Source organism: Symphodus melops, assembly GCF_947650265.1.
Source record: "Symphodus melops genome assembly, chromosome: 18".
Classification (NCBI taxonomy): domain Eukaryota; kingdom Metazoa; phylum Chordata; class Actinopteri; order Labriformes; family Labridae; genus Symphodus; species Symphodus melops.
Window position 1 is genome coordinate 3245200 of NC_136708.1, and position 27800 is coordinate 3272999.

Below are 27800 nucleotides of genomic sequence, written 5' to 3' on the forward strand. Positions count from 1 at the left end.
GTTCCTGATAAAGCCTCTAATCTGACAGAGGCTCAGTGTGCAGCAGGTTCGAGAGGGCCATCCTTCAGTGGGTGAAAGGCTGTGAAAACAAAAGCTGATTTTCTCAGCACATTTGGGGATTTAGGGGAACATCATTTAAAACAAATGGGTCATGATTAAAGTTCAGAGAGGGAGATAAGGCAGCTCAAAGGAAGGGGGAAAGTGGAGTGCAGCATGGTGCTGCCACCTGCTGGACATTAACGTCATTACAGTCTCATTGCTCGACTAAAGTACCTGCCTCCCCATTTAGTGCAAGGTTTCACGCTTATAGAGTTTAGAGACTCTGACATCTACTGTAGTGTTGAACAGAAGAACATCACATTGGAGAGAGCTCCTCGTAATCGTCCTGAGTGAATTCAAGCACTTGGTAAACCCTTGTTTTGACTGCAGCTCACCGCACTTTAGTTGCTTTTTTTTTTAAAGGTACAAAATGTGAAACCTTCTGTTTATTTATTGTTACTGAGACTGAGCAGACGCACGAAGCCGAGTATGTTCAAGCAGGAACACTGTAGATATTCTCTCACAGTTTTCTTCATTCACTTTAGCCTCTCCCTCGTCTCCACAGAGCGGATGATCAGATTCTGAGCAGACCTCTCTCGACCAATCATCCTGCTGCAGTTACATTTTCAAACCTGTTCTCTCGCTATATATCTTCTACAGTCAGTTTAGTTTCAGTGTGATGGCTGCGACCCTCCTCAGTTCCAGCTCAGCAGAGTTCAGATGCAGCCTCAGTAACTCACTCCTCATCACATCCTGCATGCTTCACCACCAGGGTTTAGGCTCTATGGGGGGGAAGACTTTGCATTTATCTTTTCCTAAACTGTTAAATAATTATAGAATCTTAATTAAGTTCCTCCTGACTGAAATGGACCTGATGCATTACACTCCTGAACAAACCAGCCTAGAATCACAGGTATAGTCGTTTGGAAATCTGCGACTTTCTTAGATTCTTCAAACATTTAGCCGAGATCATAAAAGTGATTTTTTTTTCCCCATCACAATTTTATTATGTGACTTTGTACAATAAAAACAAAACATTAAAAAACAGATGCAGTACACCCTCAGTGCTTGATGTGACGTGAAGAGAGCCAGCTGGGTACAGTTATCAAGCTGACCGCCGTCCCACTGAAGCTTCTCCGCTCCAGCTTCCTCATCCACCAGCATCCAAACCTTCCACATCCTGCCCCGGGAAAAGAGCCGGTTCTCTCCCAAACATTCGAGACAGAGCCGGTTATGAGAAGTTCAAATTCGTTCAAGAGCAGCTGCTTGGAGTGCAGCGTCTCTGCATTGTTACACTCAGCGTGAGTGAAGTCAGGAATACATGTTTGGCTTCCAAGAGCAGGGCTGGAAAACAACCAGCTGCCATATTGGAAACAAGGTGAACACAATTTTAACGGCAGGGCCGATACAAAAGGAAAGAAATAACACAAAATGTAAGAAAACGGTATACACACAATTGAAGTTAAACACTGCGGTTCAAAGGTATACAATGTACACGACAGGAGATGGTAGAGCATAACATCATGGGAGGAAATTAAAAGGTGAAACCTGAATAAATGAACTTAAAAGATACACAAATATACTTATATAAAAACAGTGCCTGAGGAGAGCTGCAGCCTGACGCTTTCTCTGCACGCGTGCAGGAAGTGAAAGGCTGACCTCTTCGTTTGTTTTTTTATTTGGCATTTTAAAAAGGATGCAGCACCGAGCAGTGCGACAAAACCATTCCCAAAGACGAAGATGAAATGAGGAGAAGAATGACTGAACTCTGAACTTTGACCTCCAGTTTGTCCTTGTTTTGATTTCTGGGGGTTTTTTTTTACACTTTGAGAAAAATATAATCAGCACTGAATCAATCATTTAATATGAGCGGGGAGTGATTATTCTAATAGTCAGAGTCCAGACAACACTGCCCCCTGGAGTTTCTCTTGATTATTACAGTTTTGTGGTCAAACAGCAAAATGTATTTTACTGACAAGATGTACTGGCAGTCGTGTGTGGCAGGTTGGCAATTTCTACACGGGATCATGGAGAAGGTCCTCACAAGTGGTTAAAAGATCTTCTTCTTTTTGTTCTTTTCCAAAGTCCTGCAGGAACACAAAAAGCGAGGTCAACGTGTGCAAGTTTAAAAAAACAGTCACTTCAGATGTGACACCAATCCCGCTCTCTATGAGCGCTCTCACTGTGTTTAAACAGCATCCAGCACTCACATTCATTTCCCACCTGGTGGTTTTTTTAAAGTCCAGCAGGAAATGCTGCACGTCGGTCCTGTCTCTATGACAACGGTCTGCTGACACATGGTACTGTATGACCCACACGGCTCATTATTGCTAATTTATTACCCGATCAGACACGAAGCAAAGAGTACAAGACACGACCTCAAGTCCCACGACACGTAAAGACTCGAGGATGGAGACGGGAATCTGTCGCTCTGCATTTTAAGATGGGAGAAGTCTGAGTGAATGAAAGTTTTATCAGGAACATCTGCTCACAGCGTTTGTTTGGAGGCTGAAAAGATCTACTGGAGCATTTCTATCTACTTCATTGCACTCTGTCGTAATCTGTCCCAAAATATGTCAAAGGTGTTTCAAACATCCCACAAAAAACTTCAGTTATTCCAAAAGCTTTTTTAGCTGAATGTAAGAACATCAGACTTTTACGTTTTGAGTCAAAGTCTTCTGTTGAGCTCTTCAGACATTGATGATCATGCTTACCTGGAGGCGTCTAACTTCTGCTGATCCAGGATCCTCTGCTGTGCCTCCCAGCTCGCCTTCTCCTCCTCGTGTTGGCGCCGTTTCTCCTCCAGCTCTCTGTGCTGGGCCTCCAGGTTCTTTTTCATCTGCTCATGACGCCTCTGGAGCTGCAGCCGCACAGACGGACGGTCAGAGGCTAACCAAGCATTTTAAATCAAACTTTATGAAGAAATGAGCGACGTGCGTTTACCTCAGCCTCGGAGTCCCGGAGCTTCTGGAGCTTCTCCTTCACTTTCATCTCAAACACTTGCTCCATTTCCTGCTCCATCTTATTCATCTTGGACACGTGCTCCCGTCGCTCCTCCTCCATCTGAGCCAGAGGACTCCTGGAGACACAGACATGTTCATACAGACAGGGCCACACGCAGGTGGAAAGGTTTGACTCCACAGAGTCGAACAGGAGAAGAAGAAAAGGATCAGGGAGGCCGTAAAGACGCAGCCGGCTTTCCTTCGCTGGACGCCGTCGGTGACAGACGGCATCCAGCGAAGAGTTGAGGGAGGAGGAGGAGGAGGAGAGGCCTTATGAAGAATCAATTAAAGACTTCTGGGGATCAAGATGCTCGACTTAAAAAAAACTACATCTTCCTGCAATGCTTACATGCCCTTTAAAAAAATCAGACTTCCTTTGACCAGCTTAAATGTAAACCTGCTCAAAATGCAAACCATCGTAGATAAGAGTAACTCTACGAGCATTAACAGCGTGGTTACATTGGTGTCTGAAGATTTTAGCACGAGGTGCACAGTAGCCTCTGTTAAATTACACACGTGACATGAAAAGGCAAAGCAGGAAGTAGAGGCGGGAGGTCGGAGCGGGTGTTACCGTAATGGGATCGCTGACATCGATTTCACTTTTTTTTTTAATTAAAACAAGTTGTTCTTTTTTTTAAAAGCAAAGCTGTTAAATTTGCAAACAGATGCTAGGAGGCAGGGTGAATGAAAGGAGGTGAAGTGCATCCTCTGGAGAGGTTTAAGCCAAGTGAAGTCACACTTACATGCCGTCAGTCGTCTCGGTTCTAAAAACAAACAAAGGCACAGACACTTAGCATGCTGCCTTGAACCATGCGTGAGCTTGTGAGAGTGTGCTGGTGGTTACTGACAGCTGCAGCCCGTGGATTAGCTGGTTAGTACTGTCAGATTAGACCCACACTGGGAGCCAGTTAGTGCTGCTTTGTTTGGGTGGGGATTTAAAGGTCTGCACTGCTTCATGAAGGGACAGAAGTGTAATCCGTGAGTCGACGTGACCTGCAGATTGCTCCACGCTTGCACAGCGGAGTGAGCTGCACTGATTGATCCGGCAGCCCGATCAGCATCAATTATCAGAGTTGGCTAATCGACCGCCGAGGCTCGCTGTTACTCACTTGGTTAGCTGTCCCTTGTTCTTGTTGTTGTCCACGCCGTTGTAAGTCACCGCAGCAAGCTTCCTACTTCGGTAGTTTTCATAATGCACGTTGTTCGTTACGTCCTTCAGGTCTTGCATGTGGGTCCTGAAAAAAACACAATTATAGCTTTACTCTCAGATATTTACAGCCTATTTATTTAACTCTGTTCAAGGGGCAGTCAGGCTTTGTTTCAGACATGGTCCATATTTTCATCTGGAGTCACGTCAGTGTTGGATTCTTCAGCCAGAGCTCAAAATAAAAGCTGTGATCATGAGTGTGCCACTGACTGGATCAACCCTACCAGGGTCCTCAGGACATCAGGTGAAAGGTCTGTTTTTATCAAGGGTTAGATCAAATGTGACTGTACCGACATTAAATCATTATCTGAACGCACGCCTGGTCGTAAGACACGATGAGCACGTCGTCTTTATTTCAAGCTTGATGTGAATCACTGAATTAGAAAGGAGAGGAGGGGGTTCTTCCAGGCGATGGGAGTCAATCAACGTCCCACCATGCGTTGTCCTGTCGTGAAGAGGAGATGACTTATGTGGGATGATTTTTTTTTTTCCTCACCTGATGAGCATGTTTCGAAGTATCGTAAAATCACAGTGCTCCCCGTTTTCCACTGTAAGAAGAGAAAACAACGAAACATCACAATCACATGACTCATGAACAGCAAACAGAAGTTTACAGACATTTATAAAAAATAAACATTAAAAAAAAAAAAAATCAACCATGTGATGAGAACATGATGAGAAAACTATACAAGACGTCTGAGGTCTTTGGCTGCTCAGACGAGGCTCTTTGGAAAGTTTCCCGGAGGAACACGAACACCGTGTGAACGATGCGACTCAGGAGAGAGAAGTGCAGCCTCTTTTTTTTTTTCTTTTTTTCTCTTTCTTCTTTCTTTGTAGCGTCCCTTTAATGATGAGCTAAGATAACTGAAATGCACACTCAGGATCCTGAAAGGTTTGGGTGCACCGGCGATGACCGGATGGAGACGTTAAGAGAGGACGACTATAATCCTGGAAGAAATGACGGGATGTTTCGTTAGCATGATTAATGCTCAGCGTCGGGACTCTTTGTATCAATGGGAGTGACCTGTACGCCTGTTTTGGGGTTGGGCATATTATGCATGACACAATATACAAATCAAATCAATCAGTCATTGTAACCAACGACATTTAAGAGTGAGCACATTATTAAAAACTAGGATTTATAGCAGCATAGTTCTATCTGATGACACTAAAGGCCTTTGTTGATGCAAAGCAGTAAATTCAATGTAGTGAAAATGTTGTGTAGGTGTAGATCCCTGAAGTACTTTGAGAGTAAAGTGATCAAACATGTCAGGAAACTCCTTAAAAATAAAGCAGCTGGACAAATTCAACTTAATGTACACATGTGATTTCTTTCATGGCGGCTCCACGTTGTTTTTCTGCCATTGTTTTGTCAGCAGCAGTACCAGGGACCGCCTGCAGGTGGCGGCGTGTGCTGCTGTGTGCGCCCCTCCTACACAGCTGCTCACCACAGCCCTCTGAGGTTCCTCTGGGCGGCTGTGGTGGAGTGACTCGCATAGCTTCTCAGCCGACCTTGCCCCTCCACATATCTGCGCTGAGAGCGAGCCAAAAACATTTGTGGTATTCCAAAGCTCGCTCCCCGTGGACGTAAACACAGACGCCAAACCAGTTCAGGGTTGTAGTAGCGCTCCTGCATGTCACCCGCTAGGCTGCACTGTGCTCTGCCGTTTCATCTGTGAGTGTTGGTTTAACCTTCAATCCATCAGAGAAATACCTCCGAGCTCACTCACACTGCCGGCGTGTTCTCTACTCTTAAGAGTTTTCATTTTTCATACGTGTCACCGCAATGTGACAGCAACTTCCTGTGCAGCTCACACAAGACTCTCATATCCTGTGCTGAGGAGGAAAGAATTGAGTTTCTAACTTGGCTGTTTTTAGCGTTCGACTCTTCAAACAAATCGTGACTGTAGGAGCCGTCGATTATCACTAACCAACTTAATGATTTAGGAATTAAAGGGATTAAAAAAAAAAGACTCCCTGCTGCAGAATCCTGTAATCTACTTGTGATCAAACACACTTGCAGTCTCCTGAACTGAAAAGTATCAGTTTAATGAGAAGTGATCGCAGCATCTGGAGCTGAGAACTAATGTGGAAGTGTCTTAAATCTGCAGTCTGTGTTACCGGCAGCAGCCAGCAGGGGGCGCCGCCATTCGATGCAAAGACCAGAAAAAAGTCCCCAACTCTGTTTAGATTTATTACCATCGTAAACCTTTTCCTGATGAGATTATGGTATGACAGTTTGAAGAAAGAACGTGATGTTCACTGGATAAAGCCGGAGAGGATTGAGGAAGAGTTTGGTTCATCTCTAGTTACAGATTCTGAATTTCATTTTAAAGCGTGGAAGTAAATAACACTAGGGTAGGGTTACACTGTACATTTTGTCTTTGATATTCATTATTTAATTGTGATTTTTCAAAAGCTCTAAATTTAAAATGCGTCAATCATTTATACTGAAGGTCAGTTTGAATGTAAAAATATAATAAAGCTCCAACTCTGCAGGAAGCTCAGATTTGGTAATACACTTCTCGTGTTCATGAAAGTCTCTGCAGCCTGTGTGTGTGTGTGCGTGTGTGTGTGTGTGTGTGTGAGAGATGAAAATTGGTAGAGCAAAACAAGACCACAAGGATCGTGTTACTGCGTTGCCAACTATCCACACATGATGCCTGCTCAATAATCCAATAACAGCTGGAAATATTGGAGTTTGCACGTGTGTGTGTGTGTGTGTCTGTTGGAGAAAGAGTCTTCACTTCATTGATGGGTTTGAAGTCTTTCTGCCTTTTGACCTTCAAAGTCTCACCTTCAGCCACGCCCCACGGGTACTGCCTGCCGCGCACTCGCTTTCCGTTGACCTCGATGATGGTGTTACTGCCGACCACGGCTAACGGTAAACGATCCTGCAGAGAGGAGGGAGGGGACACAACTGTCACATAGCTCTCTAAAAATACACTGCAGGCTGAGAGAGAGAGAGAGAGAGAGAGAGAGAGAGAGAGAGAGAGAGAGAGAGAGAGAGAGAGAGAGAGAGAGAGAGAGAGAGAGAGAGAGAGAGAGAGAGAGAGAGAGAGAGTGAGAGAGAGACAGAGCGAGGGAGAGAGAGAGAGAGAGAGAGAGAGAGAGAGAGAGAGAGAGAGTGAGAGAGAGTGAGAGAGAGACAGAGCGAGGGAGAGAGAGAGAGAGAGAAAGCGAGAGAAAGAAAGAGAGAGAGAGAGAGAGACAGAGCGAGGGAGAGAGAGAGACAGAAAGAGACAGAGACAGACAGACTGAGGGAGAGAGGGAGAGAGAGAGAGAGAGAGAGAGAGAGAGAGAGAGAGAGAGAGAGAGAGAGAGAGAGAGAGAGAGAGACAGACAGACTGAGGGAGAGAGAGAGAGAGAGAGAGAGAGAGAGAGAGAGAGAGAGCGAGAAAACCTAAAAAAGACTTTTATTCAGGAGTGGGTTGAAGATCAAACCTTGATTTTTCTGATCATCTTCATCTCCTCCTCATCGTCCGTCTCGGGAAACTCGTAGATTTTAATTTTGTGCTCCTGGATTTCTTTCATGATCTGCACACAGCAGAGAGGAAACAGTGAGAAGCACAAACAAACATCCTGCCGCTCGTCTTTGAATGAGGACAGAAGAAGAAAACCACACACACACACACACACACACACACACACCTGTTTTTTGAACTGTTGGCACTCCTCGGGAGTCATGGTGTCGGCCTTGGCGATGAGCGGGATGATGTTTACCTTCTCGTGTAATCTTTTCATGAATTCGATGTCGAGAGGTTTTAACCTGCAGCAGAAAAGAGACGGCGTAGAGGTCACAGAGAGGTCACAGAGTCAGTCCTGTTTAAAGGCTCAGCTGGCCTCTGATGGATCCAGATGCGATTGCAGAGTCAGTTGGGGCCCTCGACAAAAATCAACCAATCAGCACTCATCCCCATCATTCCTGCCGGTGCCTCAATGCTTAACCCTCTCATACTTTTCTATCCTGTATGGTCACATTTCTTTGAGTCCTAGAGAAGGACTCTTCTTTCTTTTTTTTTTACACACACTTTAAACACACACTTGTGCAGCTCCGGGGCAGCAGGTGTTTAAATGAATGGATCCATATGGAGCTTTTTATTTCACCAAGAGAGCCATGCAAGGCTGCAGTCAGAAAGCCACACTGGCTCATTGTGGGCCGACAGACTCCACAGCAGAAACCACCTTTTGTTGGAGGCAGCGCAGTGTGGCCTCGTGTGAGAGAGCAGCCCGGCCAACTGTGTGTGTGTGTGTGTGTGTGTGTGTGTGTGTGTGTGTGTGTGTTTGGCAGCAGCAAGAGCCAAGACACAGATGGGAGGAATGGTGTCTCCAGGTCGCTGCACTCAGGATGGATTACACCCATGTTATTCCTGTTTGGTAGCCGGTATGAGACCACAGGAAGGACGGGCCAGGTGTGGAGCGCTCACTGCTGGCCAGAGGACGAGGAGGCAACAGACTCCACATCTGGAACCTCCAGCTCCGCTCTGAATGTGTTCCTGAGTGATCCCCAGAGACAACACAGAGTCCGGTCTCAAGTCTCTGACCTGAAACCTTCATGACACGCTCTTTAGGTTGGGGTTTCCCAAAGATCCATCCATGGCCCTGTTTCTTCCTTAACCTCTGAGTCCCTGCTCAGTGAGGCAGGGCCCTTCATGTCACAGCATGAGGGTTGCTGGTTCAAGTCCCTTTGTTTGTGGAGTTTAAATGTTCTCCGCGTGCAGTCCAAAGACACACTCACTTCATCCATTAATGAATCATATGAGACCACGTGTGTGAGTGTTTGATTGTCTGTACAGGTCAACCCTGTGACTCCACCTCCTCCTATCTCACTCAGCTGTACCTGCGATAGGCTCCACATCATTTCTACACAACAGTATTTAGCTGTCCAAACCTTTGTTTTATTTATTCAACAGCACATAAAACCAGCATCCCTAACAATGTTCCCTGGTGATTACGCTCACTGCATCACCGCTCCTTTCAGACAGCGTTCCCGCAAAAGCAACAAAACTGAGCTCAAATCATCCCTCATGTCTTTGTACCTTCACACTGACATTCTTGTCCTGTTACGCATCATCTGTCTACCTGCCATGGGACAACACATGCAAATGAGCTATTATACCAATTACCTTTAATTGAGCACTCTCTCTTTAAAAATAAACAAGGGAAGAAAAAAATACCTCCAAAGATGATACACAGGGTGGATCCTTCTGTCCTCCCATTTAACCTCTCCAACATTCAAACGGATAAATACAGCTCCATGAAGCAGCAGTCTGAATAGAGCTTCTGTTTCATGGGACTAATGACATGAATGAAGGTGATGTGAGCTCAAGTTAACGACCAAAGAAATATTTCAGAGCAGGAGAAAAACAGGACAGCGGCACAACCTGGGTGAAAAGACGACATCATATGTACGTCTATCAGAATCCGTAACTCTCTCCAGCTGAGGAGGAGCCGGCTCTTAAATTCCAACGCAAAATCCAAATACCTAAAAAAAAGTTGGCCGAGTATAGAAAAGACACTGCCAAACATCTGGGGCCATTTTTGATTCTAAATTCCAGTTTGGGAAATCGTTTCATTCAGTGCTATGTTCCAGTTTCAAACCACAAACAAAGTCAAGTCGTTCTGCTCGCCCGTGTCTTCGTCTTTCTTGCTTGGTCTAACACAGTCGATGTTTTCCAGGCCGGGCCCCGATGAGCAAGAGCCTGATTCATCAGAAGTCGAGAGTTTGGATTCTCGATGAAGTTTAACCTCATCATTCAACTCTTCATCTTCTGATCTTGGAATAAAAATGATTCTAACCTATCAAACCTGCACTAATGTAACTAGAGCTGCAGCTATCGAATATTTTAGTAATCGAGTATTCTATCGAATATCCCGTCGATTAATCGAGTAATCTAATAAATCATAATTTTGCTTAATTAAGGTTTAACCCGTCTTGGGTCGTCCCTACAAACCTGCTTCTTTGCAGTTACCATGGAAACGCCTGCTTGTTACAGCCAACCACCTCTGCTCTACAGCTGCTGATGATGCTTAACCATATTACTGACAGGGTCCCAAATTCACTTTCTGATTCACTGGTCAAGGCGGCAGGTAAATTAAAAATACAGGCCAAACACGTTTTAATGGCTGAAATAGCAAATAGTGTTTTGTGTAGCCTACACATCTGTTACAGTACATTTAATAGAGAAAGCATTATGTTCTGTTGAATCAATCACAGAATCAATCATTATGTCAGATAAGGAAATTGAGAAACTTTAAATATATATTTGCTAAATTATTATTCCACAAACAAGTTCTGTCTTGATTTAGCTTTGAAGACATCTGACATTTCATATAATCAGCCTGTATATTGTTAAAAGTGTATCTCTGTCTGCTCCTGCAGCGCGTACAATCAGCGCACTCACAGACTACAGAGACCAGAGACGTGTCTATGACAGAGACTGTGAGAGGACGTTGCTATCGTTATGTTAGCTGCAAACACGGAGAGAGTGAACGGAGAAAAGCCGACCGTTTGACCGGATCACGTGATCCCGACTGGGTCATATGGATCACGGATCAACTGTGTGCTGACTAAAAGTTAAAAGGGGCGCGCCACGCTCGCGTGTGCGTGTTAGCGCTGAAGTGTCTGTGTGTAAGAGAGAGGAGCAGGTAGCTGCAGCTACATTAAACGTGTTTTATACTCATACCAAAGTTTTGATGACGCAAAAAAAAAAAAAAAAAAAAAATTAACGAAGCCTCGAGGCAGCGAAAATTCCTCGATGAATTTTTGTAATCGAATTATTCGAGGAATCGTTTCAGCTCTAAATGTAACGTATAACAATATAACATGTCGGCCCAGCAGAAAAACATTTTATTTTTAATTACCATTTCCTGATCATGATAATCCACCAAACTGAGTGCCCACAATTTAAATCCAGTCAGACATTGGATCCAAACACATTTCATACATTCATGGAAAAAGAAAAAGTCTGCCACTCCGCTGACCTTTTCTTGACCCTTGTGAGCAGCCTATTACAGCCAATGAGAGCCTTTGTTGTAGGAGGTTCCTCCCCCTGTTCAGACAGCCTGTTGCATGACTGACGTGTCCTGTAGCCAATGAAATTCTCTGAACATGGATACGCTGCTTCTATCAATACTCGGGGTGATTTAAAATAGGAGGGGTTTTCAGACCTGCATTCAAAGTAATAATAATAATGATAATAATAATAATAATAATAAAGTGATATTTATACCAAGAGAGGCTCCGAGTCATCCAATCCACAAAAAATGAGACAAACATCTCGACGACTTGAAGCTCTGATGAACGAATCATCGAGTCCTCGGCCACACGCCCTCATATTTTCTTTTACTTTGAAATTAACTGTGCAGAAGTTTTTAAACACCTGCTGATATAAAACAGTTCTGCATATTAAACACAATGATTATAGAAGATGAAACTCTGGAGGTGTGCTCTATTATCGGGTTAACACTATCAACATGTTGGAAAGTCTTGGTACATTTCTGTGGAGCAGGCGCTACATTCAAAGACATTTGTAAGTAGGAACATGTCTAATAAATCGAGATAAGCAGGATCCTGTAGTACATACCCATGTCCAGAGGGGGCGATGAAGTACAGGCAGCACTGAACTCTGCTGTCGGGCATTAGCCGCCTGTTGACACGCGACTCTGAGTTCAGGTAGTCCTCAAACTTGCTGTCGATGTGGTCGATAACCGGCTGCCAGCTGAGGACAAAAAAAAGGATTGAGGTTAGCGTGGGATGCAGTGACGACGTGGTGATAGAAGACGTATGTTCAGGCGGCTCAGCTCACCAGTTACTGTTGTCAACGGCGTCACCGAAGCCGGGCGTGTCGACGATGGTGAGCAGCAGGTGAACTCCTCCTTCCTTTACCAGAACCTTTGACTGTTCAACCTGCAATGAAGACGTCGACTCAAGTCAGTCAAAGACTCCGACACAGCCAACAAAATGACTTTCAGTGAAACGTTTCATGACTGTTAGTCACCAGGGTCCGACCAAAGAAGGACTTCAGGAATTCAGTAAACGATATGTTGATTGGGTGTAATCCTCGACTTTGTTTGTTTACACTTTTACAAAACAATGACCTCATCTGCTGTTCTCTTATAACTCAACAACCTGGTCAAAAGTAGTTCATATATAATCACTGTTTCAGTTTTAAAAGTTATCTGCAGAGGAGTCAAAGGACAAAAACTTATTCATGAAAAGATAATATTTCATATGTAGTCTGAGGACTCTCCTCAAAGGCCACACTTGTGTAAGATGTACGAGCTGAACGTTGTACATGTATGTAGGAAGCTTCTTTTTTTTAAAGAGGGGAAGTAAGAATCAGCAAGTGTGAAATCACTCAGGACCTGAACTCTCAAGGGAGTCAAGGTTGTATTTCTTGTATCTCTTTTAATGTTTCATCGGAGATGATGACCCTGTGAGTTTTGTTCAATCTGTTTTATTGTTTTGCATTATCGCCTGGTATGGTCATCTGGCTCGAGCCAATAAAAACAGAGGAGATAGCCATGTTAAAGTTCAGCAGTGACCTCTACAGCAGGCAGGTGGTCAGAAGAGACTCCTCTCCTGCAGAGCCCAGATCAGCCTCTGTGTGTGCAGAGGTCTTCTTCCCTCAGGCAGACTAAAAGGCATCGGGTCTCATTTGTACCTGCAGCTATTTGTTTGTTACATAATAGTTGAATTTAAATTCTTGTTCATTGCACTTTTACTTTACTGTTGGAACGTCTCTGCTGGGCTTTCAGGTTTTATTTCATTTTAAATGTACCTGGTGGTGTTAATTTGTCTCCTGCTGCAAAATCATTTCCCTGTGGAGACAATAAAGATACCTTTGACCTTCAGTCTTAATTAAATACCATATTTCTGTCTCCATAACGAAGCATGGCCGTTGACCTCAGCTGCCCTCTTCATCACTCAATCATACAATCACACAAACCAGATCTCTTAACAAATAAACTGCAGTAAGCACAAAGTCAGCCAGCGTGTAATCTGTGATCTGTGCAGAAGACAGAAGAAGAAGGAGGTGAACAAAGCTGCTACTGAGCACAGGAAGAAGGCCAGGAGGGCTTTGATCAGTGCGAGGTCGAGGCACAACTCGTGATCGGCAGATGAACTTTGATTTAATCAGCAGATGTGAAGCAGACCTCGCCGGCTCGTCTCATATCAGACCGAGTGAGTGATGAGGAGTTGTCAGGACAGAGCAATCAGAAGACGACCGCCGGCTTAATTATAGCCTTAGGTTGTCAAGACTCCAAACTCCTTGATGATACTTTGAAACCATCCGTTTACATTTCTGTTATTATAACGAGCTGTATACACCAAGGCTTATAAAGCTAACACGTGTTCAGTCATATTTAGAGGAGACAAAGAGAGCTTAACTGTCTAAACTGCACAATTACATTGACAATGTTGAGGTACTGAAACGTTGCCAATTTAATTGTGCAACTTAAAGTTTGAAGGAGTTTGCTTGCACTACTGCGACAGAAATTCAAAAGAGAAATGGCGCCTTGTTCTTCTTTCTGCCATGATAATGAAACAGGTCGGATTACTGTTTGAGTGTTTAATTACTAGAAGTTCCTTTAGTGGGATTCTTACAACCCTCTTTAAAAAGCATCTGAATATTTACGGCTTCACCAGTCCCAGTATGACCGAAGCTCTCCTTTAAAATATCTCACCCAGACTGTTGCATAACAGGATTCCCCTGTAAAGCTTTTACAGTCGACCCTCGGCCCCGTGACCCCCCACCCACCGCACACTGGCATCTGTGTATCTCAGTCTGGAGGTCTTTACACTGACCTTTGACCCCCCCGGCTGATACCGGGAGGCTAAGCTGACCAGACACACTCACTGATGACTTTCATACAAAGAATGCAAGTTCAACTTTAATAAAAGGATCAAATATTTAAATACGCAGCTATTTTACAACTATTGCTGGATGACAAAGCCGAAGAAGAAGAAAAATGTCCCAGAATAACTCGTGCATTTTTAAACCTGGGCTGTAGTCATGGCGTCTAAATGAACAATGGGGGCTAAAAGTTGTTGCAATGCTCCAGTAGATTGCTTCAGAGAGCAGCCTGGCTCAGACAGAATCACTGGAAACAAAAGCTGCAGATCAAAGTACGACCACTTAAAGTGTTTATTTCTGCCACTAATAGGATCAAATTGTTATTCTCACAGAAGTTATCTCCAACATATTCACACAACCAGTCGTGGAAACAGCAGAGCAGAAACTGTCATTGTGTTTGGTGGCTTTGAGAAAGTGAAGTAACGCCTGCTATTGTTTACAATAAAGATCTTACAGTAACACAGATCTCAGAGTCTTCAAGGAAACGTTCTGTTGTGTCGGCAGATATTTGACCTAAGTGCCTCCAAAAAGGCTTTCCATGCCGACGATGCGGCCCCGAGCTGAAGCTATCCACTGTCTGAAATGATTCAGACATCAATTAATGAGAGGATCTTTAAAAAGGTCAAAAAAATAAATGTGAATGAATGATGCTTGTGATGATAAGTGGAATGAGAGAGTCTGACTGCTGAGTGGACAACACTGCTGCGTCTTCTCTAACAGGATGAGTCAGGCCTCAGACATGCCCGTTAACCACAGACAGACAGTGAGCTCATGGGAAAAGGAACAGCCGTGTTTACCGTGGCGCTCAGGGACAGCCATGTAAAACGTCAGTGTTTGATTGGATCAGAGGACTGAAGGCTCGTTCACAGTGAACGTGTTGCAGCAAAACCAACACCGACACAGTGTGCACATACACTCCTCGCTCGGTCCTGGGAGGTTCTGTGCAGAACAGCGGTCGATGCACGGCCGGTTTGACCAACAGAACCTCAGACGCTGGAAGTCAAGTCGAAACCTGAACACTGGCCGTGACCTCGGAAGTACGATACAATGACCTGCACTGATTCTCTGTCGTCTGCTCAGCGTTTCAACACAGTGATGTGATTCAAGGCTGAATGCAGAGCAGTTTCACTCATCATTAATAATATCACCAAAGCTTAAACAGGCTCGTCTCTTTGAAGCTCTTTCTGTCCAGGAGGATGCTTTCATCCGAGTCAGAAACATTTCCTTTGCTGTCGATGAGCTCCATCACAAAAACAGTCATTTAACCCTGCTGAACGAAGGACTTACTAGTCTACATCCTGGTTTTTTGTGATGTTTAAGTTGTAAGTTATTTCCCCAAAAATATTTATTTCAACACAATAAAAGCAGAAAAGCTACTTTTATTAAGAAGATCAGTAACTGAGGAAGGGTAAACTAATACCTTCTTTTGTTCTGAGCAGTAAAATCACATCGGAGGAAAAGAGAGGAGCTCCTCTGCTGGTGAAAGAAAATGTTCTCCTCTCTATCAACATGTTTTTCCCTCTCTGTCGGGATGCTTCCTGTAATGCTGTCACACACGTCTCAGTTGTAGTGAAGCAGGAGTGTCTGACTTTAAAAGCGAGGCATGTCTGTGCATCGGCAGGACAAGACTGAGCTCAGTGCACACGGCAGTTTGTTGGATATTTACCAAGTGGCTGTCCCTGAATGCTCTCCAGTCTCACCCAGCCTCACGAACAACAGCTCCAGGGACATCTGCCCCCCATGGCCAATCAGCTCGCTAACAGCAAACACCCTCCGAGTGCTTCCTTCATGCTCATCTTACACGTCTTTCTTTCAAATAATGAATTGGTTTTTTTATGACACAAACAAGAATTCATCTGGATTTCATCACATTCCTCGGCATGACTTGGGAAAAAGAGCGGCCACAATTATTTGAAATGTAATTAGCCTGTGGTTGGTGGAGAGAGAGAGAGAAATATGAGCTCTCTGTTTTCCATATTTAATATCTTGTAAGAATCAAGCAATGCAAACCCTCACACACATATTGCACATTTCATTTTACGCAAACTCCCAGCTGATCCGATTGGGTCAAATCCTCAAACATTCAGTGAACAGAAACGCACACACACACACACACACCCAGAGTCCTAATCTCATTTAAACTCTTAATAAGAGCTGAGGAGGTGTAATAGGCAGGTAAGCAAATTGGAAGCAGCAGCGGGCCGAGCGCGGGCCGGCCCCTCAGTGTGTTGTCAGGGATTAGAGGAGATTTAGAGCAAAGCAGAAGATCACAGAGAACAGGTGAAGGGAAGATCCTCGCCATGCAACTTTTAATTCCCTGCTACAGAGGGCGGAGAGAGAGAGAGAGAGAGAGAGAGAGAGAGAGAGAGAGAGAGAGAGAGAGAAGCCTGCTGCAGCTCCTCGACACCAACAGTATCACCTTTCACTGTTCAAAAAGCAGCTCGGGTTAAACTATGCAGCTGCGTGCTCTATTTGAGGAAACTGCCAAACCGTGATCGTCTGCACCGTCACTGCAAAAGATGGAGGACTCGGGGAAGAAACCGCAAATCAGTCCTCGTGAACACAGTCACATCCGCAGCTTTGACAGGAACTGATGGAGTGTTAACATTTGATATTATAAAACAGATTCATAGAAAAAAGAAAACCTGAGGTACCGAGTCAGAAGAAATACTTTCAAACAATGAAACAAAATCTGGTTCTATTTATCATCCGTAAAGAATAAACAAACAAAAAACAATGTTTTTGACTTTGATGGATGAATGTGCAAACATTAAATGAGACCGTTTTAAAGGGTTTCTAGCAATATGCACGCCGTATATAACCTGGAAGGAGAAGAGCTCTATACACTCGTGTATATGTCCTCAGCGTCAGAGAAAGGTAATGCAGAGGGAGAAAGAGAGCGAGGTGCTTTGGGTTAGGCACTGAACTCCAGGTGAGTGGAAGGAAACACTTTCAGACAGAAACAACAACGTGATAATACTTCAGACTTCCCAAACAAGTGAGAATGTCTAATCTGAGTCACAGTGGCCTCCTGTTTCTTCCTGTCAGGGTTTGAATAAGCTCCGGAAATGTTCGAGGAGCACATCCGATATATAAACCAGGATGCTGTGATCAAAGCTTGATATGAAAAACATAGTCTCACATTTCAAAGTCATCATTTGGAAGAGATCCTGTCAATCATGTCACAGTGATATGGGTAGGCGGGCTTACAGATGAACCGAATGAAAACAAAAAACTGGACTTCAATGTTGGGAGATATTTTGGATATTTAACTCGCCGTGTAGAAACAGGTGAAGCTATAACAACATGACATCCAGTCCCGATGATGTCAGTAGGTTTCTCATGAGCTCAGTGAGATCATAATCCAGACAAAGACAAAAGGAAGTAAACCTGTTTAGTGGATCCGGCGTTACCTGAGCTTGATTGAGGCGTTAGCGCTCCTATAGCTCGTCGTTTATGATGCTAGGTGTGGTCGCAGGGAAACTGAAGTCTGTGACTGAACGTCAAGGGGTGAAAAATGATTTTATTTGGGCTTATTTGAAAGAGTAGCCAGTGATTGTTGAAAAGGTCGGTCAGTGTGGGTGGTTTGAAAGAATTGTTCAGCGGTTCATTGTGAAGCGATGAGAAAAGATTCAGAGGCGTGTCGCGTGGTGCTGTCGTCATGTTAGAGGAAGCTTGTTTAACTGGAACGGGGAGGGCAGCGCACTGTGAGGCGCGTGCCTCCTTTTAATCTCTGCCTGATCACAGGAAGTCGTCCGTTTGTTTGGAGATTTGTGCAGCACACACACACACACACACACACACACACACACACCCAGATGATAACATGAGCTCCATTATCAGTGACACACAGGAAATACAGCGCCAGTCAGTAAACTGCTGCTATCTGTTAAATGAAGCCGACTGAAGTTGGGGCTAACGATGCACGTTTAGAGGTTTTCTCTTAAGCACACACAGAGGTGACCACACACTCTCTCCTGTTCTGAAAGGTCAAATGTCAAGTCAGTCGTGTTTCTTTAAAGTGAGCATTTTGATCCCTGAATGAGATGAAATGATTCCTCTTAATCTCGCAGGTTGGATTACATTCCTCGATTTATGGATTCATTCATGCTGGAATTTGGTTTTTGTGAAAACACAGACGTTTTGGGCCACAGTTTAAAAAGATCTGACAGGTCACTTCATTTTGTGGAAGTTATGAATCCATTTTTAGCTAAACTGTCGCAGCTGATGACAAGTAAGAAAATAAATAATGACAGATGTTTTTACGTTATGGAACCATTTCACATTCAAACTCAATGTGTTTTTTTTAATTCCTCTGACAGTGACAGAGGTTCTATGAACATTACTGTGAGGATATTTACATCCAGATTCTCTCCAGACTTGAACGGCTGCGTCGCTGTCAGAGGATTAGCTCCTCCAGAAATTCCTCTGTGATGAAATCACGATGTGGCAAACAGAATCACAGCTCTGAATGTTTCGAGTCTTTCAAATGAATCCTGCTTCCAAAACCCAATATAGAAAAACTCATTTAATCTCAGTCATTTAACAACATTCATGTTATGAGTTACATCAAACCGCAATCTGACAACATGATCTAATTCCAGATTATCACACATCTCTGCCTATGGCAAACAAACTATCTCTTCATGAGAGCAGATGAACCGGTTTGAGCGTCTAACACAAACACGGGGACGAGGAGCCGCCTCACAGAACAAGATCTCACACAGAAACTATTCGGTGAGGCTGAGAAACAAAAGGTGGGGCACACCTGTGTTACAGCAGCCTCGGGCTCCGACACTCTGACTGGCCGGTGTCGTCGCCCTGAAGGCAGCCTGTCACGTTTCAAATCGACCAGCGTGGCGAGTCATTTACCTGCACGGTTTTCTTAATTCTGTGCGAAGGCCCCGGATACTCAGGGGAGTAGAGGTCCGTCAGAAAGAGGGAGTTTATCAGCGTCGACTTCCCGAGGCCGGATTCCCCTGAAACACAAAGAAAGAGTCCAAGTGAGTGGGTGGGAAGGAGGGAGCTCGAGAGATGCATTTCACGCTATACTCGTTTTCTAATCCGCTTTTTTCATACCAGACCGAGGCGCAACACGACACAATCTCCAGATGTTTATCGACCCCATTCCTGACAGTCTCTTCACTGCTCCACATTCTTTACATTCAAAACATTTCATGGCAGGAAATGGCTCCTTTTAACCTTCTTTTTTTTTTTTTTAACGCAGGCCGCTGTTAGCACGAGACCGGAGGAGACAGACAGGGAGGAAGTTTTGTCCTCCCAAATTCTTTTCCTGTCTGCATTTCAGGAGTCTAATCAGGGAATCATGGGAAGGGAGGAGAGGGGAAGGAAGATTTTCAACCACAACGGTCATCATGAATTTACACTCCAACAAAGGAATGGAAACAGAAATCAAGAGCTCAGACTCCACTGTACTGAAGGAAACCTGAGGCACGACAAGCAATCAGTCAACTGTCGCTTTTAAAGATGAGTTTATAAAGAGTAAGAGAGGGAATTTAGTCTCACATCAAAGTCTAATTTTTTTTTACATCAAAAGGTGATTCAGTGATTTCTATACCAGGACGTTTTGGACCAACAGGGAAAGAAATGAAGAATTCCTGAATTTGTTATTTCAGCAACATAATCCTTTCTCACAAAAAAAAATCCTCTTACTCCTAAACAACAAGTCTTTATAAGGATTGTTCCTGTAACGTTGTCCGACACAAACAAGAGAATGAGAGTAACAATCAGAGCCTGTCAGTGACTTCAAGACGCTGTCCGCTCTCTGTTACTTCAAATGAACGTCCTCATGCAGCTTTAAAACGAGCTGACTGACTTCAGAAACTTCACGACTACTGTCACAACAAATCTGGAGTCAGACATGGTTAGGAGGTTTTCTCAGTCTTTGGCTGCTCAGCCTCTGGCACATCAAGGAGACCCGTCGGCCGACATGTTGAATCGGTCGGTGAGAGGAACGTCTCTGATTGGCTGTTTCATGCATGTCCAGGACTTTAAGGTCCTGAAAGGACTTTGAAGCTGGTCTTGAAACACACTTAACACTAAGAATCATGTCTCCATACGCCCTGTGAGAGACGAATGATTCGTTTTAAACGTGCCGTTTTGTTTTAAAGCTCTCGGGGCAAAATAGTTTCAGAAAAAAGCAAATATGAACACCACTGACAAGAATAAGTATTTCTCAGCTGTTATCTTGAATCCACTTTCTGAAAGGTTTTACACATTAGCAGGGTTAGAGTCTTTGTCCACAGGAGACTAAAATGAAAGTTCCTGACAGGAGTTTTAAATGAATACGTGGAGTTAAGTAAAGATTTGCAGTCTGAGAGATGCTTTGAAAAGGACGTTATGACACAGAGCACTTTTTTGGTGCTGCAATAATCACAAAGAGTTCTGCAACAACCTGGAGGGAGTTACTGCTGTAATCCCAAACCAGGAGCCGTGTGCGGCTGCTCAGAGCGAGCTGAGGGGAAGGCAACTGAACAAAAGCTTCAGTGTGAGCGGAGAGGCGGTCATACGGCAGGCTGGCACTGCAGCCAGAAGGCCACTCCTGACCTTTACTAACGCTCAGGGCCAATTTGGGCCACCGCTGCCAACAACTCAGACACCCAAAGCTGCATGAGCTGGGAGGAGGAGGAAAAACATCACACAAAAGGATCCTTCAGTCCACACACGCTCCGAGTGATAAATATTTTCCTAAGAGGGTGGAAGCACATTTATCTCTCGTCTCCACTGAAATGCTTCAGCGATTGTGGCTGCTCTGTGATGAAACAGGAAAGACGTGTGCAGACGTTTCTCCCAAAGCTGAAAGGACTGGACAAGTGTTCAGTGTGTAACAGGGAGAAGCTGCCGGGTTTCGTTCAAACTGTTGGGTGAAATAAAAATTCCAAAATTGATAAAATGTCAATTTGAATGGAAGACGATGCGATCAAATCAGAAGAGCAGGCGATGTGGTGAGACTGAAAAGAATGAGCCTGGTGTGAGGAGAAGGACGATGAGGATGACTGCGGTAGCCTGAGTGAAGATGCTGATCATAGTTGTGCAGAGCTGTGGCCGCTGGTTTGGAAGGGAGGGGGTTGTGAATACGCCGCAAAACTAAGTGTTGAAAACTGGTTTTGAAATATCTATAGAACTGCTGCTGTGTGAGTCAGACTTACCCAACACAACACGTTTGACCTTTCATCCACACAAGATGCTCACTGTGTAATGATCCCAAACAGCTGCCAGAAATCTTTGTTTTCTGTCTTTTATCCCCCTCTTGTTATCTTGTGCATTACTGTGAAATAATGACATTTCAAAGAAGGAAATATTTTACTACTTGTGAAATGTCTTCCAGGTGCAAGTAACACTTTTCTTACAGCGCAAAAAAACCTTTTCCACCATGTGTGTGAGGACTGTTTATTCTTCGATTGTTAACGCTGAAGCAACTTTACACCACTGCAGGAGACAATATGCGAGTACAAAAGTGTAATGATGGTGGAACTTTGTTAAGACACTTTTATGGAATAAAAAAAAACATGAGCTACTGTCCAAAAACGTCCATGTAGACGATCTGACAACTAAGATTTATCCAACAAAAGTCGGTCTGAGGCTTCGAGTCCACCGAGCATTTTTTGGGGTCAGAAAAGCGCCGTCTGAGCGCTCGGAGTGTTTACATGAAGCGTCTGTTCGCTGAGAAGAAAAACGCTGCTCGTCTGTCCGGTTGTGTGTTGACAACGGCCACTCTATGAGCGACACGCCTCCGTTCATTTTATATTTGAGATCGTTTTCTGCCCCAGCAGACACGGAGCAGAGAGGATGTGAGTGACGTTAACGGCACCTCTTTGATAACCTTTTTCACCTTCAGCACTCGAGGCGGCCGCACACAAACGGCAGAGCACTTTTCAAAAGACGCTGGAAGCTGCGCTCTTTATCCAGGCGCTCACTTTCTGCTGCAAACGCTCCTGACCCAGTGAAAAAAACACGGGGCCTGAACCAGCTTAGTCCTTAAAGAGTCCTGCAAACACCCCCAAGCCTTACCGTACATCTAGTGTTGTTAAAGACTGATGCACAACAAGCACAGAGCCTGAGCTGGTGTCGTAAACACTCGTACTTCAACAAACCTAAATATAAAAGGCCCTCACATACAACGACTTTGGACACTATCATTTCATCTAATCCAAACAATTAGCAAAGGACATTTTCCTTTTTGGTCTGTGTCGAGTTTATGACCTTTCCTGGGTTTAAATCAACACAGTGTGAAGGTGACATTTCCACAATGAAAAGATAAAAGTAAAAGAACAGAAAGAGTGCTTCATCTCCACTGATGAACTTTTATTATGAAGCCGTTCATTGTTCACAGCGGTGTAAGAAGGGGGATCACGCTTCATGAGCGGCTGAGTTTCAGGGCGGAAAAATGAAGGTGAGGAAAGGAGGCATGCTCCGCCCCTCCCTCCCCTTTCCATTACAGCTGTGTTTTCCAGTTAGCGCTAGGTAGCATTGAGAGAAGACTGCTTTAACTTTGCCCCGTTGTTTTTCCCGCACAGTGAGGGAATATTAAAACAGACAGCTATCACACTGAAGGTCTTTTTAGTTTATTGAACTTTGTGTTCTGCTGAGAAGACATACTCCAGGCTGAATGGGTGAAGAAGCCTTTCTCTCCTTAAAGTTTCATTAAAACCCTTCAAACCTGCTAATTGAATTCAAATATATATAAAAAAAGGAATGTAATTCAAGGTTGGCATCAGTCTCGCCGAGCTGATCCGTCAGCTCACTACTCGACTCGCTCCGCAGCCAACGCACTTCCTTTAAAGGAAATTTCCAGCAGCTGTGTAAACCGTGGGGGTTTATTCAAAGGCACTTCCCTCTGCATTCAAGAGGCTGCAGGAGGGGAAGCAGGATCCGTTTGGCCTGGGAGAGGGAGCCACAGTCGGGTTAATTCATTTGACAGCCATTGCGAGACACCAGAAGAATAAAGTGCAGGTGAAATGAAAAGTGCTCTGTGTTTGTGGTGAAAGCGAGAAGCAGTCATTTTCTCTTCTTTATGAATGGGACTTTCCCTTCCAAAGGGGGCAGGACACAGTAAAAGTTTAACAAGTCTGGAACATGAGTGGTACACATCCATCTGTTAGCTGAGCCGTGGATTCGACTCCTGTCTGTGTCAGGTTTCTCCTAAAAGCCTCGTTGTTTGTGCGAGGACATTCTTTCCAACATGAAGCGCAGCTCATCGAACGCTCGCTCATCCAGCAGCAAACACAAAGAGCTGCGGCATCAAGGTCAGTCCCTGCCAACGTGCAAATCACTGCCAAATATTGACTCTGACCAACAAATGGCTCCTGTCCCTATTAACTGCAAAGTATGTCGGCCCCCACCACATCCACACATCAGCACGGACGTCAAGCTGAATCCAAACACACTCGTAGATATTCTGATCAGAACAAGGTCTTCTTAAAGGTGCTGAACGTGAGAAGCTGAAGCCGCCGTGTGGTCACTCTGCTTGCTAATTGGCTCGTGGTAAAATGTGATGGGGATCTATTGGCATGGAATTGGTGTTAAACTTAGGTTTTACTGTATCAAGAGAGAAGACGTTTCTGCTGCAGATGAAAATCTAAATGTTCTTTGTAATCTATAAACATTAAAGTTGACTTTAAACATCTTATTGAAGGTTTCTCTAGATGTTTGAATTTACAGATTTTGTGTTTTTTTTTAGCTACATTTGATGTGAAATCACAAACTGGACTATTTTTTGTATTTTTTGATGAAATAATAAAATATTTGTTCAATCATTATGACAAACTAGATGATTAGCATGATTTCCAGCGTAAGCACTTCCTCGAGTGTGGGCACTGGGTGTGATGTAGTGTTGCAGGGATTATGTCCTTAATAAAAAAAGGTATTCATTCATGGTGACTTCATATTTTCCTAAGGGTGTGAGCTACTTGGTTTCGTTCTTACAGCTGCGTCTCACTTTCTAAAATATGCACGAACAAATACCACAGGATGCTCTAAATTCCATTTTTCATCCAACACGACCATCAACCGTTAGAAAATGAGGGAGAAGCGCCCGCTGTCTGTCTGACACTTCATCTCCTGCAGACAACAAACACTTGACTTTGCCAAATCCCCCGCTATCATAATTACACGCTGCACACTAAATCGCTGCGTAACAGCCTCTTTGCTGAGAGTGCACGGCGGGGGGAAACTCCAGGGCGTTACAACGTGAGCCCAGCCACAGGAGGGGGGCGGGTGTTCTGATTACCATGGAGACAGGCTCTTTGGGGCAGGGCAGTAAAAGCCATGAACCCAGGGATACAGGATGTTACATCATGCAGGCATTCAGAGCCGCTTCCTGCTTCCAGGTAGCTCTGGACATGGTGGAGCGGGGGGTGGAGAGGAAGGCTCCTGTGGCTGCACCGCTCTTTAAATCAGCTGCTCAGGCTTTTGGCTGCATGAATGGAATGACAGGAAACCTCCTCCCAACACAACCCAAGAGCCAAACACACACATGCAGCAGAGCTCTGTCCGTTCTGCTGCAGGCTCACATTTGTTCAAAATATGGCTGACTTTTACCTGCAACTTTATCCTTCTCAACTCAAAGTGTCATAAATGTGCAGCTGCTCCAGGGATGATGTGTGTGTGTGTGAAAGCCCCACACCAGTGAAGTAACTTAAACAGAGGTTTACTGTATGTAGACGTATCAGCATTTTCACAGAGCTGCACACTTGAATAAGCAAACAGAACGAGAGCAGTTATCCTCAGACAAAAGCCTGATTGTGTTACAGACGGAGGAGAAGCGAGGATGAAGAGAAACGTGCCAAAAGAGAATTACTCACCCACAACCATGAGGGTGAACTCGAAACCTCGCTTCACAGATTTTCTGTAAACTTGGTTGGGAAGATTTGCAAAACCCACGTAGCCCTCCAGGTTCTTCTGTTGCTGTGGAGCAGAAACAAACAGAGCGCTGGAGCTTAAGTGGGATTGTGGCACATTGTTTCATTTGAAAACTCTGATGTCAGAAAGTACATTAAAGAGCGTTTTACAGAAAAACAAAGAAAGTACACTGCTCCTGCATAAACAGATTATATCTGATTAACATAGTTGAACCATGATTCCTGTAATCACCTTGTGGCACTAGTATTACATATTTTGGCTGGAGGTCTAAATAACAAAAGGTGCACAAAGTTTAAGAATGGTTTCAGTAGATTGATCCAAACATCGGCTGTTAAACGTCATCTGTCAGGGCAAAATGAGCTCAATCAAAGTACATCCACTTTAACTGTTTGTTATTCCCAATCACATTTTGTAAACAAAGTGTCCAAGAACTTAACCATAAGGATTCCTACAGAGATCAGCTGTTAAATCTGTCTTAAAGCCACCCAGACTCCACTGACTAACAATCATCTCAAACAGGGAACGAGGGGTTGCTTGATTTTTATCTTCTGACATTTTAAACAGATTCATAACTTGTTTTTTGGGAGCTAATAAGTCCCTCCCTGCTAAGTGCTAATGCTAGCTCTTTAACTCTACAAATGTCAGCAGGTCAAACGGAGCAGTAAGAAGAAATACGTACTCATCCAAAAATAGACTTTGAGTCATGAATCTATAATCGTTTTGGAATTGCCCCCCAGCCACAAATAAAGTTTTTTTTAATTGAATTGAATTTTGCCCTACTCATCATGGCGTTCATCTCACCATGTATATCAAAGCAGTATACTGCAGTATATATAACATAGGTTTTCTCCAATGGAGTGAGTGTCTTTAAACATGGAGAGAATGAGTCGGATTCTTTGTTGCACTGCGTTGTCACACTTTGTGTTACAGAGGACTGCGATTCATGTTGAAAACCGAGGACACTGCAGGACAACACTCAACGTGTGTGACTCTTTATGAAACACAACGACAGAAGATTTAAAAACAAAAAAAAAGTACAGCACATGTATCATCACAAGAAGGGAATTCTAATTTTCTACTTTTTTACAACAATCTAAACGGCAAGAAAAGCTGTGCAGGCTGAGGAGTACTTACAGCTGGTTGTCAGGATGACGACAGGTTGGGACATTGGTCATCGTTGAAGGCAGGAACAAGAGAAGAGAGAACAAAACAGAGATGGAAATGAGTCAAATCACCGAGACATTCCATCAGATCGCAATCTGGAGAACAGACCGCTGTCTTTTTATAAGACTCCATAAATGCTGGTTAACAGACAGAAAACATCCAATAACACAGCTAAGCTTTTTCTTCAATATCAAAACAGCAATTTAAGATATGACGGTTTAGTTTGCCAACGTGTGTAAATACCAGGGTTTAAATAAGGTGTTGTCTTTTTTACTTGTAACTGCTTTGCACAGATTGGATATCCCAGAACAAATAAAGGCATGTTTTTTTAAAAGCTGTACACCTGGCTTTAATGCATACATTTAACCTCATATGTGATATTGCAGCAATTTAAGTGCAAGTTGTACAATTATGTTTAACTGTTTAATGTATTAGAAGTAAGGGTCTTTAAATCAGTAACAATTAGCTCATCAAACTGTATACATGAATGTGTAGAATACAGTGTGGGTTTTTGCAGGACTGGGTCACACTGTCTGACATCATCTCAGTTCCAGTCCAGGGGGGGAAAAGCAAGGAAATGCACTAAATATAGGAAGAGTCGAATCTGAAGAAATGACACTGATATGGGATTTTTTTGACACTGTTACTGTTGATTTTGGAGGGGAAATTCCCCCGATGGCGGCGTGTGTCGTCTCAGTCAGTTTTAGCTTTTCATTTGGAATCGTGCACTGATTTTTGCACCAAACAAAAAACAGTCTGTAAAAGAAGTGACCGTTGTTTAAAAACTTCTGGGCTGGCCTTCATCTGCTCTGATCTTATTTTTTGATTGATCACTTTACTGAGAGGATTGTAAACTGTGCACAGTTCACACTGAGATGGACACACTAATGGGATTGCAATATATCTCAAATCAACCCATGCATCGCTTTATCACTTAAGGTTCTTTATAAAAATATGTTTACATTGGCGCATCGTTTTTGAAATAATTACACCAATACCAATTTATCAGTTTGCTCTTCACGTCTGCAGACATACAGTAGAGCAACTGTACAGAATCAACGCCAATGTTTATAGGCGCTGTCAGCAGTTAGTCGGAGCTCTTAAGTTATTGCATCCTCCATTCGTCCGCTGGTCTCGCTGTTATTACACACATATACACTTCTGACAGAACAGCAGCCACCGGGCTTACAAACCTGGGCCCTCTCCCAGCGGCTTCCTGTGCAGGAGACAGCTGACGAACAGCAGAGCGCTCAAACATTCAGCCTGAAACAATGTGCAAACGGCTGCTAACAGGACAGGCCGCAAACTCTCACCTACACTCAATATCTTCTTTCAAATACTCCAAAAGCGACAGTGTTGTTGTATTTCTGGTGCTCTGTGGTTTCATTTGTTCTTATCTACAGGAGAGGCGTCACGTACACCGAGCTGAGCTGCCAGACTGCCACGACACATTCTCAGACGTGACTTCTTTAAAAGGAAAGAGAAATAAGGCAACGTCTTTGTAATAATGGAGTTCAGATTTCTAAAAGAGCGCCATCATCTCTGTCTTCAGCTGAAGCTGGAGGCCTGCACCACTCACAGATGAAATCAGTGCAGGAAAGTTAAGAGACCGAAAAAGACAAGAATGCATGCTGCACTGTGCTGTTA

General features: G+C 43.9%; 1 protein-coding gene across 2 annotated transcripts; it reads right to left on the reverse strand.

Moving 5' to 3' along the window:
- Positions 1 to 1019: 1019 nt before the first annotated feature.
- Positions 1020 to 25028, reverse strand: septin7a (septin 7a). 2 transcript variants are annotated; one of them, XM_079368547.1, is made up of 13 exons: positions 24932 to 25028; positions 18981 to 19087; positions 12057 to 12157; positions 11835 to 11969; positions 7900 to 8017; positions 7693 to 7785; positions 7046 to 7142; positions 4745 to 4796; positions 4151 to 4276; positions 3785 to 3805; positions 2983 to 3118; positions 2754 to 2899; positions 1020 to 2126 (listed from the first exon to the last, which is right to left on the reverse strand). In XM_079368547.1, exons 1-13 carry the CDS (start codon positions 24939 to 24941, stop codon positions 2090 to 2092), a joined length of 1179 nt encoding a protein of 392 aa, XP_079224673.1. In that variant the 5' UTR covers positions 24942 to 25028; the 3' UTR covers positions 1020 to 2089. The 2 variants fall into 2 exon arrangements, with proteins under 2 accessions (XP_079224673.1, XP_079224674.1); XM_079368548.1 differs by lacking the exon at positions 3785 to 3805.
- Between the last annotated feature and the right edge of the window lie 2772 nt (positions 25029 to 27800).

What these genes read in the sequence shown, in the direction of transcription:
- septin7a (XM_079368547.1), bottom strand. An exon ending in CCCGTGGGGCGTGGCTGAAG is followed by an intron (nt 4,797 to 7,045) that starts GTGAGACTTTGA and finishes CTCTTCTTACAG; the next exon opens with TGGAAAACGGGGAGCACTGT. An exon ending in CAGAAGTTAGACGCCTCCAG is followed by an intron (nt 2,127 to 2,753) that starts GTAAGCATGATC and finishes GTGTTCCTGCAG; the next exon opens with GACTTTGGAAAAGAACAAAA.